At 56.9% G+C, this 17,301-nt stretch overlaps 1 protein-coding gene across 2 annotated transcripts; it reads left to right on the top strand.

Annotated features, from left to right (window-relative positions):
- Positions 1 to 1,439: 1,439 nt before the first annotated feature.
- On the top strand, positions 1,440 to 17,291 carry PDK2 (pyruvate dehydrogenase kinase 2). 2 transcript variants are annotated; one of them, XM_012789739.3, is made up of 11 exons: positions 1,440 to 1,600; positions 4,071 to 4,212; positions 10,994 to 11,065; positions 11,491 to 11,675; positions 12,972 to 13,061; positions 13,257 to 13,334; positions 14,390 to 14,466; positions 14,550 to 14,648; positions 14,837 to 14,944; positions 15,479 to 15,592; positions 16,208 to 17,291. In XM_012789739.3, the coding sequence occupies exons 2-11, from the start codon at positions 4,145 to 4,147 to the stop codon at positions 16,346 to 16,348; spliced, it is 1,032 nt and encodes a 343-aa protein (XP_012645193.1). In that variant the 5' UTR covers positions 1,440 to 1,600; positions 4,071 to 4,144; the 3' UTR covers positions 16,349 to 17,291. The 2 variants fall into 2 exon arrangements, with proteins under 2 accessions (XP_012645193.1, XP_012645192.1); XM_012789738.2 differs by lacking the exon at positions 1,440 to 1,600 and adding an exon at positions 2,031 to 2,256.
- The last annotated feature ends 10 nt before the right edge of the window (positions 17,292 to 17,301 follow it).

Genomic DNA, 17,301 nt, shown 5'->3' with positions numbered 1-17,301 from the left:
TCAGCCTCTCAAAATACTGGAATGATAGGCATGAGCCACCACATCCAGCCTGTTACTTTAATTTTGTCAACAATAGTAATAGCTATCATTTATTGCTAGGTACAGGGATAGGCGTTTTGTATATAATATCCTATATATTCTTCAGGCACTTGAAAACTGCACTCATCAGCATTAGCAATCATCTCCTAATTGCTAGCCCAGTGCATGTGTAATGGTCCTCCCTGACATCTCTATGGCATGTCTCCCCGCAGACCCCATCTTTCTTCACCCTATCCACCCTACTGTGTGCTTGGCACTGTGCCTGGTGCTGGAGATAGAGTGGTGAATCTACAGACACAACCCCTACCTTATGGAGTTTAAAGTCTAGTAGGGAAGAGAGATGAGTCAGTAAACAATTCCTGCTCAGTGTGATAAGAGCTAACATCATGCTAAGATCAGGAGATCTCGGGGGCCCTTGAAGGGAGCCCATAACCCAGCCTGGAAGGGTCAGGGAAGGCTTCCACGAGGAAGGGGTGACTATGCAGCTAAGACCTGAAGAATGGGTGGGTGAAGTTGAAAAGAAACAATGATCCCGACGGGAAGACAGCATCTGCAATGGCTTGGAGCTTAGAGGCTGGTTCAAGGCAGCAGACAGGTATGGCTGGGAGGTGAGCAGGGGAATGGGGAGAGAGGAGGCTGGAGAGTGAAGCCAAAGCAGACCAGGCACAGCTGGAAACGCACAGGTGAGAAGTAGTGTGCCCCTGAGAGGCTGTGAGCAAGAAGTAACAAGGTCAGTTTTGCAGTTGAGAATGATCCCTGAGTCTCAGTTTCCTCATCTATAAAATGGGGATAATAACAGTACAATAGCTAAGAGTCCCTTCCATTGTGAAGTCGTGCTCTGTTTGGCCGGGTACTGCAATCACATTTCGTTATAACTATTTACTTATGCCGCTGTCTCCCAGACTGAGAGATGAAATGATAGAGGAAAAGGGCCGTGCCTTGGTCCCGTCTGTGTCTTCTGGTCCCAGCACAAGCCCTGGCATACATTAGGCGTTTGGCAAGTGTGGGCCGGTGACCCAACGGTCGCAGAGCAAAGCTTCGAAGTGGCCGGTCGGGCCCTAGGCCCAGGATGCGACATACCACGATTGACCGCAAGACGGCGCACGACGCGGCCTCCCGGCGAGGCGGGGCCGCAGGGGCCGGCGGGCTCCCCGCCCCCGACACGGCCTCCGCACACCTGTCCCCAGGGAAGCCGGGTGCCGAGAAGGTTGCTTTCCCAGGTGGGCGCGCTAGACGTCCACGGCTTTATGTTTATTCGGGTGAACTAGGTAATAATAAAATGAAAGTGTTTCGAAAGCTGACACTGCGCAGCTGCTGCCCCCACCGCCCCCCGTCGTGAGGGTTTGACCCCGGGCGTCTTTGCCCTGGAAAAGCAGAACGCCGCCGTTTCCGACCCGCCCGGATCTTTGCGGAAGCGGGCGGGCCGCACCTACGTAGGACGGATTAGGAAAGGTCTACGTCCTGGGTCTGAATTTTGCAAATATTCACGAGCTAGGTCCCTGTCACCTGGACTGGGAACCCACAAGACCCGAGAAGGGAGAGCAGGTGACGCTCAGGACAGGTGAGACAGGTACCTGTGGGAGGAAAGGGGTTAGCTGGCAGTCACCTGGGCAACTCGGGGAAGGAAGCGTTAAAAGGAGCCGGCAGGTGACGAGCCGTCGCGAGGGGGCCAGAGAAAGGCAGCAGCGGCGGAGGAAGCGCCGGGGCTGGCGGGCCTCTGGGGAGGAAGGGGTTACGCGGGCCTCACCCCTCGGAGGGCAGGGGAGCGAACGCGCGGGAGGCGGGTCTCCGCGCGGCAGCCCCAAAACAACAACAGGCCGCCGCGCCACGCACGGGGTTAAGGGGGCGGGCCCCGAGGGAAGCCACGTGCCGGGGCGGAAGCCTATTGGTTCTCCCGAAGTTGTTTGTGCGCGGCCATTGGCGACGTCGGGGCGCCGCGGCGAGCCGATTGGCTGGGCCGTGGAGGGCCCGCCGGGGCAGCGGGTGGGAGGAGGCGGCCGGACCGCGTCGCTGGGCCGGGCTGGGCCGAGCCGAGCGCGAGCGCTGCCCGCGCGGGGACCACAGCCGGAGCCCGAGCCCGAGCCGCGGCCGCCGCCGCCATGCGCTGGGTCCGGGCGCTGCTGAAGAATGTGTCCCTGGTAGGGGCGCCCAAGTACATCGAGCACTTCAGCAAGTTCTCCCCGTCCCCCCTGTCCATGAAGCAGTTTCTGGACTTCGGTACGCAGCGGGCGGGAGGCGGCAGGCTGCGGCGGCCCGCGGGTGGCTGGGAGGACGGAGGAGAAGAGAGGCCCTGAGTGACAGGAAGAGTACAGGCAGGAAGGGGTTAACGGGGAGGCCGAGCCGGCGGGCCCCTAGGCTGGACTGGTAATGGGAACAGGGGCACTGAGAAGGAGGGGAACCAGGTGGCTTCCGGGGCTTTGTGAGGGGTCTTAGAGAGTAAGGGGCGGTTAGGCCTCCATGTTAGGGCAGGAAGGGAGCGGGGTGGTATCCAGGCACTAAAGGGGTAGCTAGGGTTGTCCTGATGACTCTGAGTGGGAGACAGAGAGAAAATAAGGGGCATGCTGGCAGGAGGAACAAGGCAGGGTTGGAAGGTGCAGCCATCTGGAAGGAGACCTGGGCCAGGCCAGAAGGGTCAGACTCTTGGGCAGAGAGTGAGAGAGAATGAGGGGGCAGTGGGGTAAAGGGACTCTTTCAAAAGAAGGTGCCAACGGGAGGTAGGCCCTTGCCTAGTGTACCTCCACCCTCCAAAGGAGCTGAACCCCAGCTGCCCTAGTGAGCAAGGACACTTGAAGATCAAATCTATTCCAGCCTTGCAGCCTGTCCCCAGCTGGGCAGGGGCCTGGGGCACCATGAGGCAGAGCCAGGCTTCCTGTACCCTCTTCTGGCTGACCCTGAGTTCCTGGGTCAGGATCATCCACCACCAGGATTCTGGGGGTGGCTCTGGGACAGGAGGAAGGCAGTGCCAACGTGGCGGCTGAAACAGGCATTGTGTGGGCCCTGTCTGTCTACACGGTATTTCCATGGTGCCAGCTGGGGATTGGGGGTGGAAGGACAGTCTCTTAAGAGTTGAGTTGATAGTGCCTAGCTTGAGTTACAGCTGCGTCACTGATGGGATGGGAGTAGGGAGGTGGCAGCCAAGACATAGGGCACCTGTTTCCCAGGACTTGTCTGCCTGTGCCCCTGCTCTGTTTGAGTCCTGAGCTTCTCTTAGGCAGGAAAACCTCCTGGGCCCACTGCTCCCAGCCCCCAGCAGTTATCCCCCAACACTGGACCCTAGTAACAGAAATGGCACAGTTGTGAGGGGATCACAGTAAAGTTTAGTCTACTTGTAGTTACAGTAGGGGAAACTGAGACCTTCTGAAGGATAATGACATGCCTTGGATGACAGAGGTGGAAGCAGACTCTGGGCTAGATCTCAGGTCTCCTGACTCTAGGACAAAGCAATATGTAGTCCTCATGTCCTTTTCATCTTGAAGCCAGACCCAGGAGCAAGGCATTTGGACTCCTATCCTTAAGCCCCATTTGCCTCCCAGCTGGGCATTAATGCAGAGGCAGCTCTGTTCAGACCAGCCTGGGTGAGGTGGCCTGGGCCAGAGACAACATTGGGACCCTACAGCCGTGGTGGTTGAGGCCCTCAGCTAGGCCATCCATGGGTAGGGATGGATTTTCCAGGCTCCTCTGCCCCCTGGGTCAACCACCAAAGTGAGTGTCTGCTGGGAGGGAAGGAAAGAGAAACGAGGTGACAAAGGCCAGAGGCAGCTTCAAATGGACCCAGGAGTGGCCCTGTCCCCTGTGGCTAAAGGCAACCAGGGTTTGGCTGGGGTTGGGGAGAGGATGCACGCTTGGCTGAAGTGTTAGGCTCTGTGGTGTGGGGGGGGCTCGAGCACAGCAGGGGATGGGGACAGCTGCCTCGCTGTGTGCCCTTGGGCAGATCACTTCCCCTCTGACCCCTCAGTCCATGAAGGGTTTAGCTGACCTGCCCCTGGAGATGGTTTGTGGCTCTGTGGGCTCACCCCCGTCTCTCCCACCAGGGTCCAGCAATGCCTGTGAGAAAACGTCCTTCACCTTCCTCAGGCAGGAGCTGCCTGTGCGCCTGGCCAACATCATGAAAGAGATCAACCTGCTTCCCGACAGGGTGCTGAGCACACCTTCGGTGCAGCTGGTGCAGAGCTGGTGAGCCCCCTGCACCTCCCACACCATCACCAGGTGTCCCTGGGCTCAAGGATAGAATCTCCAATGCTCCCTGCAGCCTTGCAGAATGGGGTTTGGGACAGAGGGAGGCACAGGGACTCCAAGAGGCTGAGGAGTTGCCCAGGGTTGCGTGGGAACTCTAAGCCAGAGCAGGGACACAGGTCACGCTCCTAGCCTCTGTTTCTGTGGGACAGCCCTATTCTTATCTCCCTCCTTTCTCTAGAAACTCAGGATCCACCCAGGAAATCATAGTTTTTACAGCCAAAACCCCAGCTAATGTGAGCATGAGCCACCAGCCCTGATCCTGGAGCCCTAGCACCTGTTAGGCAGTATTTGCTTGGGTAATGTTTTAGGAAACAGAGAAACAAAAGAAGCAAATGTTTGAACAAATTGTATAGTTCAAGCTGCAAAACAGACTGTTTGGGATGCTGGAAAATAAATAGACACAGGGTTGGCACAGTACCCTCCTGAAGAGGGACAAAGACCAAAAGTTTATTACATGTGGCAGCAGGAGCAGAGGGAAAGGCTCAGCAGAGTTTGCTCAAGAACTCTATGCCGGGTGACGTAACTGAATGGCATTACCCAATGGCTGGTCACATGAAGAATAAACTAGGGTGTCCTCTGTCACTGGGCATGTAAATGGCTAATCCTCACTGGTCTTTAGTGGCGCCTAAGCAGAAATCTTCTGCTAGCTCTCCTGGACTTGTCGTATGGTACATTGTGGTTTCCTGTTAGACCTGGGAGCATGTCCCACACCCACTCTGAGGCCAGGATCATGCTAGCTCTAAGAAAACGGCAGCAGCTGCCCTCAGGGAGCCCAAGACCCAGACGGGAAAATACAACTCCTCGCCCAGACATGGTGTGCTAAGTGCAAGATAGCTGGTTGTAGAAGCAGCGACATGCCAAAGAGTTCATTTTATTTAAATTAAGAATCAAAACGTTATTAAAAAGAAACATTGATTGGTTTTTATTTCCCTTATTATGGAAGTATAACACACTCACTTTGACACTTGGAAAACACAAAACAGTAGATAGAAGAAGGCACCAACCACTGCCCTCTACCCCATAACCAAGCACCGTTCAGGTTTCAAAAGATTTGTTGGTGCCTTTCCAGCACTTTTTCTGTGCATGGACTTGTGCATACCTGACTTATTCTAATTAAGTGAGATATGGTTAGGGACAATGGTGTACACATAGGGCCGGAATACAGTAGGTGCACAATGAATGCTGGTTGAATGAGAAGGTGTGGGAAACTTGCAGAGGACAAGAGGAGGGGACTTGTCACTGCACTGTACAGGATACCTAGGCAAGCACAGAGCTAGAAGGAAGGGCAGGGCATTCTGTGCTGAAGGAACAGCTTGGGCAAGGTGTGGAGACAGGACAGGACCCAGCCAGGGCAGCCGAGGACGTACTGTGGATATTGTGCTGTTAGTGCAGGCTGTGAAGGTGGGGTGGGGGGATGGAGCGTAGAGCCTAGTTTTCATGTAGCCCAACCAGGTCACCCCTTGCTGTGCCCTGCCCCTCAGAGGTCCAGGACCTCTGAGCCAGCCAACATTTCCCACCATGGGGTGGTGTGGAGTGGTGGGGAGGAGACAGAAGGTGCCATCTGTTCTCCCCAGCCCTTCTCCAGCTCTGTCCGGCTCACTGACCTGGCTGCCTCTCTAGCTGGCCCTTGACTCCAGTCAGGGCTTCTCAGGCCCCTCCCAGGACACCGTGTTCCTGGGAGACCTGAGGGATGCAGGAGGATGGCTGGGGGCTGCTGAACTGCCTGTGACTCCCGGGGGGCCCCCGCAGAGTCCCTTCCTGAAAATCAGTGACACATGTGAGGGCTTGGCCTGACTTTTTCCTCCCTCAAAGCTTAGAAGTAATGTCAAGTAACTGCAGGAGGAGTGAAGTTAGACCAGAGAGAATGCTCCGCCAGTGGGTGATTCATCTTACAGGAGCAGGCCCAGGGCTCACTAAAGCATCCTGACACACTGAGGAGACAGCCTGCTGATAACATTTCCTGGGACAATGGGCATCAACTGCAGCAAGAGAGACTGAGGTGTGAGGGCAAAGAGGACTTCCTAATAGGAGCTGGCTGCCTGTGAGAGAGTGGAGATCTTCTCTAGGAGAAACCCTCTGCCTGCTGGGATGGATGGAGGTGGTGGAGGTGGGCAGGGTCTTCACAAGAGAAGGGGGCAACTTACCAGGGCACCTCGCAACTAGCTGGAGTCAGATGAAGTAGGAGCAAGACCTCCCGTTGGGAACACAGAAAAGCCCTGTACAAACACAGTTGCTCCTAGTGGTAATGGTTAGCATATGGGAATAGCTAACGCAGTGTTTGTCAGCTGCGGAGAGGTTGTAGGCAGAATCACTGAGCAGGCTGAAAGTTCCTGGTTCCAAAGAAACCTGATAAATTATTTCAGCTGGCCAGAGTGAGGGTCGTGGGCTGCTGTTTAGAGGTGACTAGACAGCAGGGGAAAGCCCTAGCCTTGGCGTCAGTGTGCTTGACTTTGAGGCTCGCTACACATTCAACCCTTGGCAGCCCACATGGTCTCTCTGAGCCTCAGCTTCCTCATCTGTAACATGGGGACCCATTCTGTTTCTGAGAGTCAAATGCCACTGCCAAAATGCCACTGCTAGATGTGAAAAGTGCGCAAGACTCTACCAACACTAGTCCTGTCCCCCAGTTTCCAGGCAATGGCACCTCCAGGCCAAAGATGATGTCATTGTGGTGAGCTTTCTCAGACAAGGTAGTCATATAGCACACATACCCTGAGGCTTGCTGTGTCCCACACCTGTCCTAAGTGTCTGCAGGTGGTAACTCATTTAATTTTCACAACCTTGTGAAGGAGGCCTTGTTGTCATCCCTGTTTTTTGGATGAGAAACTAAGGTTCACAGAGGTGATGAATCATGGCTGAGAGACTCTGGGAACAGGTGGTGGAGCCAGGGTTCAAACCCAGGCTGGGTCTGGATCTTTTCTGGGAGGAAAGGAAGAAGGCTTCCGGGATGCGGAGTCAGAGGTTTGCAAGTTCAAGGTGCAAGTGCAAGTCCATGGGGAAGTAGGATTTGCTTTACAAAGATTGTTTGGTAGCCAGTGCTGTTGGAGCACAGAAGGGACAACCTTCACTCCTCTCAGTGGGGCTGTGCTTCCAGAAAATGCAGGGTTAAGTAAGAGCTGTGGAGTAGAATCAAATGACAGTGAGTCACTGCTGTCACTAAGAGTCTTGTAGGTGGGAGGCGGTATGGCCGCCACCTTCTCTGGAGCCTCCCTCGCCTGTGAGCAAGATAAGTGGACCCCAAACCCTGCCTGTGGGGCTCCCCACCCCCACCCTGTGGGAACCAGTCCTTGCCCTTGAGAAGAATAACAACCCGGGGGAGTGGCTCTGGCACCAGGACCTGCTGCACCGGGAGCTGGGGCTTTAGCTCGCTGACTTCTCAGCCGCAACTGCACAGCTCCGCCTGGCATAACTGGAGCAGGAGCTGAGCAGGAACGGCACTCACTGAGCACACACTCGCTGCATCGCCTCCTCTGTCTACACCTGGGCCCACGCGGTACTTACTGCTGTGAACCACATTTTGCAGATGGGGACCTGAGCGGCTCAGTGGCCTCTTTAGGACACAGCCAGCAGCAGAACCCAAGCCTGCTTGGCTCAGGGCTGTGCCTGCCATGCTCCACCCAGCCAGGACCCTGCCACTCTCCCCTCAGTGCAGCGAGCCAGCCTCCCCACCACCTTGTTCACACCCTTGTCCCCAGCAGCTGTGGACACTAGTGCACAGTGCACAGCCTTGCACACACCCACGGGCGGGGCACACCCATTACAGACTTATGCACACAGCCCCTTCAGCTCCCACACAGGCCTGCAGGGCCCCTCCCCCACCACACGGCTCATTCCCACACTCATTCCCTGCACTCAGCCCCCTCTCTGCCTACTCTCCCCGCCTCTTGCCTCCCAAACCCAGGGCTCTGGACTGGCCCAGGGCCCCAGAAAGAGGGGCTGGGTGGACTCTCACACTACCTTGGGCCAGACTTGGAAGCTGCAGATCTCACCAGGGACATCCTGGTGGCCTTGTTACCACAGTGGTCAGTAGCCCTGGGCCTTCCCCATGTCTTAGGGGATGGGCACTGCCTGTTCTGCCTGGAAGCGCCTGCCTGTCACTGCACCACTGCCTTCAGGCCTCCCCTGTCTCAGCCCCATTCTTTCTCCGGCCCGCTCCAGGGTGGACAGCCCAGGAGCCAGTGCAGCTCAGTCTCCAGTGTCTCTCTCTTCAGGACTAAGATCTGGCCCAAGGGTGATATCTGGCATGCCAGGCACCTGGGGGGCTTCAGGGCAGAGGCAGGGCCCTCTGGGAAAATCCTTCTCATCCTCTCTGTTCCAAGAGCAGCCTATGACTTCGGCTTTAAAGGAGCAGCCCCATGAGGGCGGCAGGCAGGGACTCCACACCTGCTTCCCGGTGGCGCAGGAGGCTGAGGCCTGGGGCTGCCGTGGCAGGCGCTGCCCGTTGTCAGTCTATGCAGATGCAGTGCTCTTTGCTCCACTTTGGTGCATGTGACCAGGCTCCATTTCTGCTCTCTAGGGTTCATTGAGCAGCCACGAAGGGGGCGGTGCCTGCAGCTGGAGCACTGCCCTACCCCTAGGGCTGGGACTCTGACCCTGCCCACCCCAGCCAAGCACAGGCAAGGAGTAGCCTCTTAGCTCCGACTCCCTCTCTCTATCCCCTGGGTCTTGGGAAGGGGTCCCAGGGCCCCACTCTGCAGCTGGCTCCTCCCTTTCCTCTCTCTACCTGCCCCCCAGCACTGCATACTTGCGTGTTCTCTCTCCAAATCCCCTCTCCCTCTAGGAAGCATGTGAGCATGAAGCTTCATCCTGGGCATAGTTAGGGAACAGGGGATCTGGAGCCACCAGGCCTGGGAGTGGCAACCCCAGCCCTGCATGTTCACTTCCTTGTCGCACAGTAGTGGCACTTCTGCCCAGGCATATCATGGAGTTAAGGGGGGGAGCAGGTAAGCTCAGTCAGTGCCCAGTAGACGCTGCCATCGTCATCCCAGCAGCAGCAGCACAGTCAGGGCTGGTGGCCATAGTGAGCACTTGGCCCCATGGTGTAGACTTGGAGTCCCACAGACCTGGGCTTGAATCCCAGCCTGCTGCTTACTGTGTGGCCTGGGACATATTACCTGTTGTATGGGACACAGGAGAAAAGAAGAGCTATGATGATGTTATTATTAATTCACTTGTTAAGTATTTATTGAACAGTACACAAGACAGGCAAGGTCTCTGTTCTCATGGCGCTTATATTCTTGGCGCTGGGATTTGGGGAATGGGCCTTCCCTTGTCTGCAGAAGGGGGAGACAGTTGTGTTCATCAAGGCTGTTGGGAGAGGAGAGACCCTATGTAGGACTCTGTGTAGGACTCTTAGTGGTCACTAGGTACATGTCAGCTGCTGTTCTTATCCAGGGAGGCTGAGGTGAGGTCTCAGGAGTTTAGGAGTGCCGTTCTGACTGTCGGCTGGGGTGGCAGGGATGGCAAAGGGCCTCTGGGAGGAAGCCGATCTTCTCTGCTGTGTGGGCCCCCACCCTGTCAGCAGCTACAGCTCCCTGGTCAGGCTCTGTGCCTGGCCCTGGGCGGGGAGGACAGGAGGGAGCTCCAGGGAAACAGCCCCATCCTTGTCAGCAGCAATATGTCTCTCCAGGGCCTGGGGGACACAAACATGTGATTCAGAGCCTAGAGTAGTAGGAGGGTGTTGGGTGCTACCAGGGAGCTCAGAGGATACACTCAGCTGTTGGCAACTTTTGAGCCACCATTCACAATAAGAGCAAGCATTTAGAGAGCACTCACTATGTGCAAAGCATTGTGCTAATTAGCACATTTAATCCTTACCAAAAAGTAGTGATAAGTAGGTATAACCACCCCCTTTTCCCAACGAAGAAACTCAGGCCCAGAGAGGTTCCACGATTTACCCCGGGCCACACAGCTCGATGTGGAAGAGAACCAGGCCTGGGACTCAGCAGAGCCAGTTGCAAAGCTCCTCCTTTCGCCCTCTTCTCTGCTGAGAAGGCCAGAGAGGGGAGCGTGCAGCCGCTAGGCCTATCGGGGAGGCACTCTGGGCAGAGGGCGCTGCGTGAACAGCAGCACGGAGGCGAGACTCTAGCAGTGCCAGCGTTTCTGTGCTACAGACTGGAGGGGATCTTCATTGTGCCACTTGCCAGCTGTGGGCTGCCTTGGGCCTCCGTTGAGGAGACTGTGCAGTGGGGCTGGTCCCTGCCTGTCTACCTAGTCCGGGTTGCAGTGAAGGGCACCGTGGACACAGGGATGATTTTTGATGATTTCTAGAGACGCTAAAATGCAACAACAGCCCTGTGGGGAAAACATTAGGAGCTGCCTCCATGAAGGGGCCCAGAGAGGTTGATGGACCTTCCGCCTCATCCCACTGCAGGGCCTTGCTCTAGCCTCCCCTCCCCAGTATCAGCCTCAGTCTCCTGATCTGTGAAGCTTCTTGGATAGGACACTCTCCAAGCCCCTCCTGAGACGACTATTCTAGGATTCCAAAGCAAAGGCGCTATCAGGGGGACCAACACATCGGAGGTTTCTTGCATAACCGACTGGGTTGTCAGGGAGACTGGTGTACAGATGAAAAATTGCAATACGCTTGTCAGCAGGTACGGCGCTGTGGGCTGCCTGCCACAGGAGTAGCACAAGAGTGAGGTCCCGCTGAGGGGGCAGGGGGGGGCCTGCCAGGCCCAAGGCTGAGGCTGTGCCTCCTCCCGTGCTCTGCATACAGGTATGTCCAGAGTCTCCTGGACATCATGGAGTTCCTGGACAAGGACCCCGAGGACCACCGTACCCTGAGCCAGTGAGTAGGGGCTCTGGCTGGGGGCGGGAAGGCAGGTGTAGGTAGGTGAAGGGCATCTGGAGTCACAGCCCCAGAGGCAGAAGCGCCAGCAGGATGGAAGAAAAGACTCTTCAGGGACATCCAGTCTGATGGGAGAGACACCCACTCCATTCTCGGTGTGCCCTGAGTCTGGTGGGTGAGATCCAGGCCCTGCCCTTGGGAGGACTGAGCACTCCAGGCTCTTGAGCAAGAAAGCTGCTGGACAGGCAGCTGGGAGATTTGAAATAGGCTTTGGAAGGAGCCGGGGAGGGCATTGTGTGCCTGTTGGGTTGGGAAGAGTGGCGTGGGTGAGGACACTGTGGTTCTCCAGAAGTGGTCAGAAGTGGGGCCTGAGGGCGTCCCCAGGGCTGGGCTGGCTGGGGGTGAATGTCTGCCCTCCTCCGCAGGTTCACTGATGCCCTGGTCACCATCCGGAACCGGCACAACGACGTGGTGCCCACCATGGCACAGGGTGTGCTCGAGTACAAGGACACATATGGTGATGACCCTGTCTCCAACCAGAACATACAGTACTTCCTGGACCGCTTCTACCTCAGCCGCATCTCCATCCGCATGCTCATCAACCAGCACAGTGGGTGCTCGGGCTGCGTGAGGGGTGACCAGCACAGTGGGTGCTCGGGCTGCGTGAGGGGTGACCAGCACAGTGGGTGCTCGGGCTGCGTGAGGGGTGAACAGTCAGCACAGTGGGTGCTCGGGCTGCGTGAGGGGTGACCAGTCAGCACAGTGGGTGCTCGGGCTGCGTGAGGGGTGACCAGCACAGTGGGTGCTCGGGCTGCGTGAGGCGTGACCAGCACAGTGGGTGCTCGGGCTGCGTGAGGGGTGACCAGCACAGTGGGTGCTCGGGCTGCGTGAGGGGTGAACAGTCAGCACAGTGGGTGCATGGGCTGCGTGAGGGGTGACCAGTCAGCACAGTGGGTGCACGGGCTGCGGGAGTGGTGACCAGCACAGTGGGTGCTTGGGCTGCGTGAGGGGTGAACAGTCAGCACAGTGGGTGCATGGGCTGCGTGAGGGGTGACCAGTCAGCACAGTGGGTGCACAGGCTGCGGGAGTGGTGACCAGTCAGCACAGTGGGTGCACGGGCTGCGGGAGGGGTGACCAGCACAGTGGGCGCACAGGCTGCGGGAGTGGTGACCAGTCAGCACAGTGGGTGCTCGGGCTGCAGGTGGAGTGACCAGCACGGTGGGTGCACGGGCTGTGGGAGGGGTGATCAGCCAGCACAGTGAGTGGGTGCTCAGGTTGCATGAGGGGTGCAGGGCCCCGGTGAGCACCAGGGACACATCAGCCGGCTATTTCAGGGGCCTCGGTTGCCATTCAAGACCCCAAAAAAGGAGTTACTGCTTCCAAAATGGAAAAAGAAAATGGCAGCATTGAAATTTATTGTTTTAAATGTTTGTAAAATGTAAAATTATGTCACATCTTTAAAATTTTTTCTTTAGCATTCATTGATGCTCTCATTACATTCAAAATCAGTTTGTTTAGAGTTTCTTATCCCAGGAGGAGTCACTGTGATTATTGAGAAATTATAGCCAGTTGTAAATGAAACCAGTTCCTCATGCTCAAATAATTCCAAAAGCAGGTTGATAAAAGTTATCATGTTACAGCAAAAGACAAGAATAAATGTGATGTGGGGTGTGGTGTGAGGGTGAAGAATGCTCCAGGCCTGCGAAGGTCAAAAACTGGCCTGAGCCTGGGGTAGAAGGGTCAGGGATCAGGGAAGACAGAGCAGGAGAGAGGGGTGCAGCTTTAGGACTAGAGCCCACAGAGGCATTAGTGGTGCAGGTAGGGAGTAGGGGAGCCCTGGGGGAAGATGGGGTGCTAGGGGCAGGCTCGGTAGCCCAACCTGAAGCACCCTCCCTACCCCCCACAGCCCTCATCTTTGACGGTAGCACCAACCCGGCCCACCCCAAACACATCGGCAGCATCGACCCCAACTGCAACGTCTCCGAGGTGATCAAAGGTGAGCCGTCCCTGCTGTGCCTGGCCCACAGCAGAGCCCCAGGGACCTTCCCAAGCTCACATGGCCAGGGATGACCCATTCCCCAGTGAGTGGGCCACAGCCCCGTGGGTTTAACGCTGGTGACGCCCAGGGTCAGCGTCAAGAACACTGCCCACTGTGGGCCACCCCATGCCTGACTGGCCCTTCTTCTCTCAGATGCCTACGACATGGCCAAGCTTCTGTGCGACAAGTATTACATGGCCTCACCTGACCTAGAGATCCAGGAGATCAATGGTGAGCTCGAGGCTGTGTGGGTATCTCAGGGCTAGGGACATAGGACAGCATGGTGAGATGGAGAGCAAGAAGCAGATAGTTTCCTAGACGGGGAGAAGCAGAGCTATTATTATATTATTTTTGTTAATTCATTTGATAAATATTTAGAAAACTGTAAACAAGAAGACAGGCAAGGTCCCTGTAAACAAGAAGACAGGCAAGGTCCCTCATGTTCTTGGTGCTGAGGAGGTGGGGGAATGGGACCTTTAACCAAGAAACGAGTAAATACAGATAATTTCAGATCATGATAAATGACAGGAAGGAAATCAAACAGGGTACTGCAATGAATGATGTGTTAGCCTGGCTGCCTTCCCAGAACCCCAGTGCCAATGGCTTTCTCAAGAAGGTTTCAGACCGGGCGCGGTGGCTCACGCCTGTAATCCTAGCACTCTGGGAGGCCGAGGCGGGCGGATTGCTCGAGGTCAGGAGTTCGAAACCAGCCTGAGCAAGAGCGAGACCCCGTCTCTACTATAAACAGAAAGAAATTAATTGTCCAACTAATATATATAGAAAAAATTAGCCGGGCATGGTGGCGCATGCCTGTAGTCCCAGCTACTCGGGAGGCTGAGGCAGCAGGATCGTTTGAGCCCAGGAGTTTGAGGTTGCTGTGAGCTAGGCTGACGCCATGGCACTCACTCTAGCCTGGACAACAAAGCGAGACTCTGTCTCAAAAAAAAAAAAAAAAAAGAAGGTTTCCTTCCTACTGGCCCCTGCCCCAACTGGCTGCCTGCCCCCGGGTCCCAGTTCCAGCCTGGAGGAAGGCAAGGAGGGCTGGAGAGCAGGGCCCAGGGGTCGAACACCTCCCTGCCAGGAGTGACCTGGCTGCGCCAGCTCAGGAGAAGACAGAGATTTAGTCTCTAACTGGGTGGCCATGTGCCCAGTTAAAACTTTGGGGCAGGGGGTATATTTTAGTAAAAGAAGAAAGGAAGAATGTGTGAGGGTCTTGCTTTGGGTAAGGTGGTTGAGTGGTGACCTCTTGACAATTCCCTGACCTTTGGTCTTGACTTTCCCTGCAGCAGCCAACTCCAAACAGCCGATTCACATGGTCTATGTCCCCTCCCACCTCTACCACATGCTTTTTGAGCTCTTCAAGGTGAGCAGGCCGGGGGCTGTCCCTGGAGGGAGCATGGTCAGGGCCGGCTGCTCCCCTGCATCTCTGACCTCTCTCCTCTGCAGAATGCCATGCGAGCCACAGTGGAAAGCCACGAATCCAGCCTTGTTCTCCCACCCATCAAGGTCATGGTGGCCTTGGGCGAGGAAGATCTGTCCATCAAAGTATGTGAGCCTTGGCCTTGAAAATCAGAGAGCACTGGGGGTGGGGCCTTCCCTCCTGCCAGGGGTGGGCTCTCCTTTTCTCCCATGTGGTGGGCAGATCCTGGGGTGGGGAAGGCCAGGAGGTCAGGGGTGGATGTGGGAGGGAAACTGAGCTCTTGGGGGTCCCTGACACAGCCCATCTCCCCCAGATGAGTGACCGAGGTGGGGGTGTCCCCTTGAGGAAGATTGAGCGACTCTTCAGCTACATGTACTCCACAGCACCCACGCCCCAGCCTGGCACCGGGGGAACCCCACTGGTGAGATGGCTTTGCTCTGTGCTCCGCCCACCTCTGAAGGATGCTGTCTCTTTTCACCTCTCGCTTCCCCATGTCCACATTCCCTCCGCTCCTGTGTGCTGTGTGTGGTGTCAGTTATCTCCCTTAAGCCTGGGCCCCCTGTTCCTCCCGTGTCTCCCCAGCCTGCACACACCTACCTACCTGTCAGGTGTCTCTCTGCCACCTCCCTCTCCACTCTGTCCCCCGCCACCCCCTATTGCTGCCTCTCTCCTGGCCTTGTGCTGCTAGCTAGCACCACCCTGTTCAGGAACTTGAACCTCAGTGGAACCCTGGGACCTACGCAGACCTCCTCTCCCTGCCCAGCCCTTCTTCCTCCCTCTCTGACTCCTTCGTCCATCCCACACCCCATGTTGGCCTCACAGCCTCTCCTGTCCCTTCCCCACCCTAGCTGTGGGAGCCCTCTGCACGCCCTAGCCCTGTACCCTTCCCTTATCCCATCATCCCTGCTGCTCCAGCAGGCCCAGCCTCCTTACCGCAACCCCCCCGCCCCCGCAGGCTGGCTTTGGTTACGGGCTCCCCATTTCCCGCCTCTACGCCAAGTACTTCCAGGGAGACCTGCAGCTCTTCTCCATGGAGGGCTTTGGGACTGATGCTGTCATCTATCTCAAGGTGAGGGCCCTGCCTGAGAGCCCGGCCAGCCGGAGGGGGGCTTTGCCGACGGGCCCCGGCAGGATTGGCCTGCTGCTAGGTTTCCTGTCCACCCCTCCAGTCTGCCCAGGCTCCAGACTCTGAGAACCAGAGCAAAGCTACAGGTCCTTAGCCCGAGTAACCCCACCCCCCAGACATGTACAACTTGGCAAGGAATGTCAGGGGGTCCGTGGTCCATGATTAAGACCCTGTTCAGGCACCCTTCCCTTGTTAGACCCAGAAGGAAGTGGTGGGACCACAGGTCTTGTCATTCCCCTCAGAGGGGAAGACGGAGATCCAGTGCTGGTCACCTTGTAGGGGTCACACAGCCCAGCCTTTTCCCTCTCCCTCCCTGACCCTTGGGGGAACAGCACTCTTGAATGGACCTGAGCAGGACACAGAAGGAAAAGACCCTTCCACAGGTCTTTCCAAGCCCGGGACAGTGGTCTCAGCCAGTGACTGGTGGTTGGGCTAACTCCAACTTGGGGCGGGACATGTGCGTCAGGGGCCAGCACAGCCCACCCTGGGAAGAGGGTGCTCTGCTGAAGGGTGGGCCAGGTGCAGGGACGGGGAGAGGCTGACTCTGCCCCTCCCCAGGCCCTGTCCACGGACTCAGTGGAGCGCCTGCCCGTCTACAACAAGTCAGCCTGGCGCCACTACCAGACCATCCAGGAAGCTGGCGACTGGTGTGTGCCCAGCACAGAGCCCAAGAACACATCCACCTACCGTGTCAGCTAGGGGCCACCACTCATCTACACCTGACAGGGTGGCCTGCTGCCTCTGGGCCCAGCCACCACAGTGACCCTCCCCACCCCCAGGGGTGGGTTCTCCCTGATGACCAGCTTCTGTCTCCCCGGAAATCACCGCGGCAGCTGGTCCGTGGTGGTCCCTAAGTGCCAATCTGTCTCCATGGAGGCCCCTTGGTGGTCTCCCAGATGTCCAGTGTCTGTGGGTGATACATGAGGATTGGGGATGTCTCCCCACTTGACGGGGTATCCCAGGGATATTTTTCCATGCAGTCTTCCTCTCTGAGACCAGAGCTGTCACCTCGCTGACAGAGGTCCTGGGTCTCCCTCACCACCCTCCACAGCCCTGGCCGTCCGGGTGGATGTCCCCCACTTGCCTTATCCCTCAAGCCCACGCTAGTGTCCTGCCCTAGTCCGTAATCAGTGTTGGGAAGGGGCCAGCTGGTGCCCCCAGATCCGGGGAGCGAGTGGCGAGGGGATGCACACTGGACACCTGTCAGAGACCTGGTCCTGCCACCTCTCCCTCCACTCTGGGCTTTAAGGTCAAGGTTGGGTGGGGGGATTTCCCACCCGGGGTCCACCCTAATGTGGAAGAACCTGGGAAGACCCAGAGGTCACCCACCCAGCCAAGCTGCTTGAGGCCCTGCAGGCAGCCTTGGCAGTGTTCATGCCACCGCCAGTGCCCCTCCCCAGCATGTCCTTATGTGCACACACCCACTTGATCCCGCCTGAGCTCCAGACCCACCCCCCACTGTGCCCGGACATGGGTGCTCAGTGTGGCTTTCTCCCTAGAACACTCTATGTATATATATAGCTAGTTTTATAGCCCTGAATGCCCACCCTCCCCTTAGCACACGGGGGGTTAAAGCTGTGTGCCCCTCCCAGTGGCTGTGATGGTGACAGTAGCATCCACAGTAAAGAGGAGATTGAATGAGTCTGTGGCTG

The sequence above is a fragment of the Microcebus murinus genome, chromosome 18, assembly GCF_040939455.1.
Source record: "Microcebus murinus isolate Inina chromosome 18, M.murinus_Inina_mat1.0, whole genome shotgun sequence".
In the NCBI taxonomy this organism is placed as follows: Eukaryota; Metazoa; Chordata; class Mammalia; order Primates; family Cheirogaleidae; genus Microcebus; species Microcebus murinus.
This window is presented reverse-complemented; position numbering and strand designations above follow the sequence as displayed.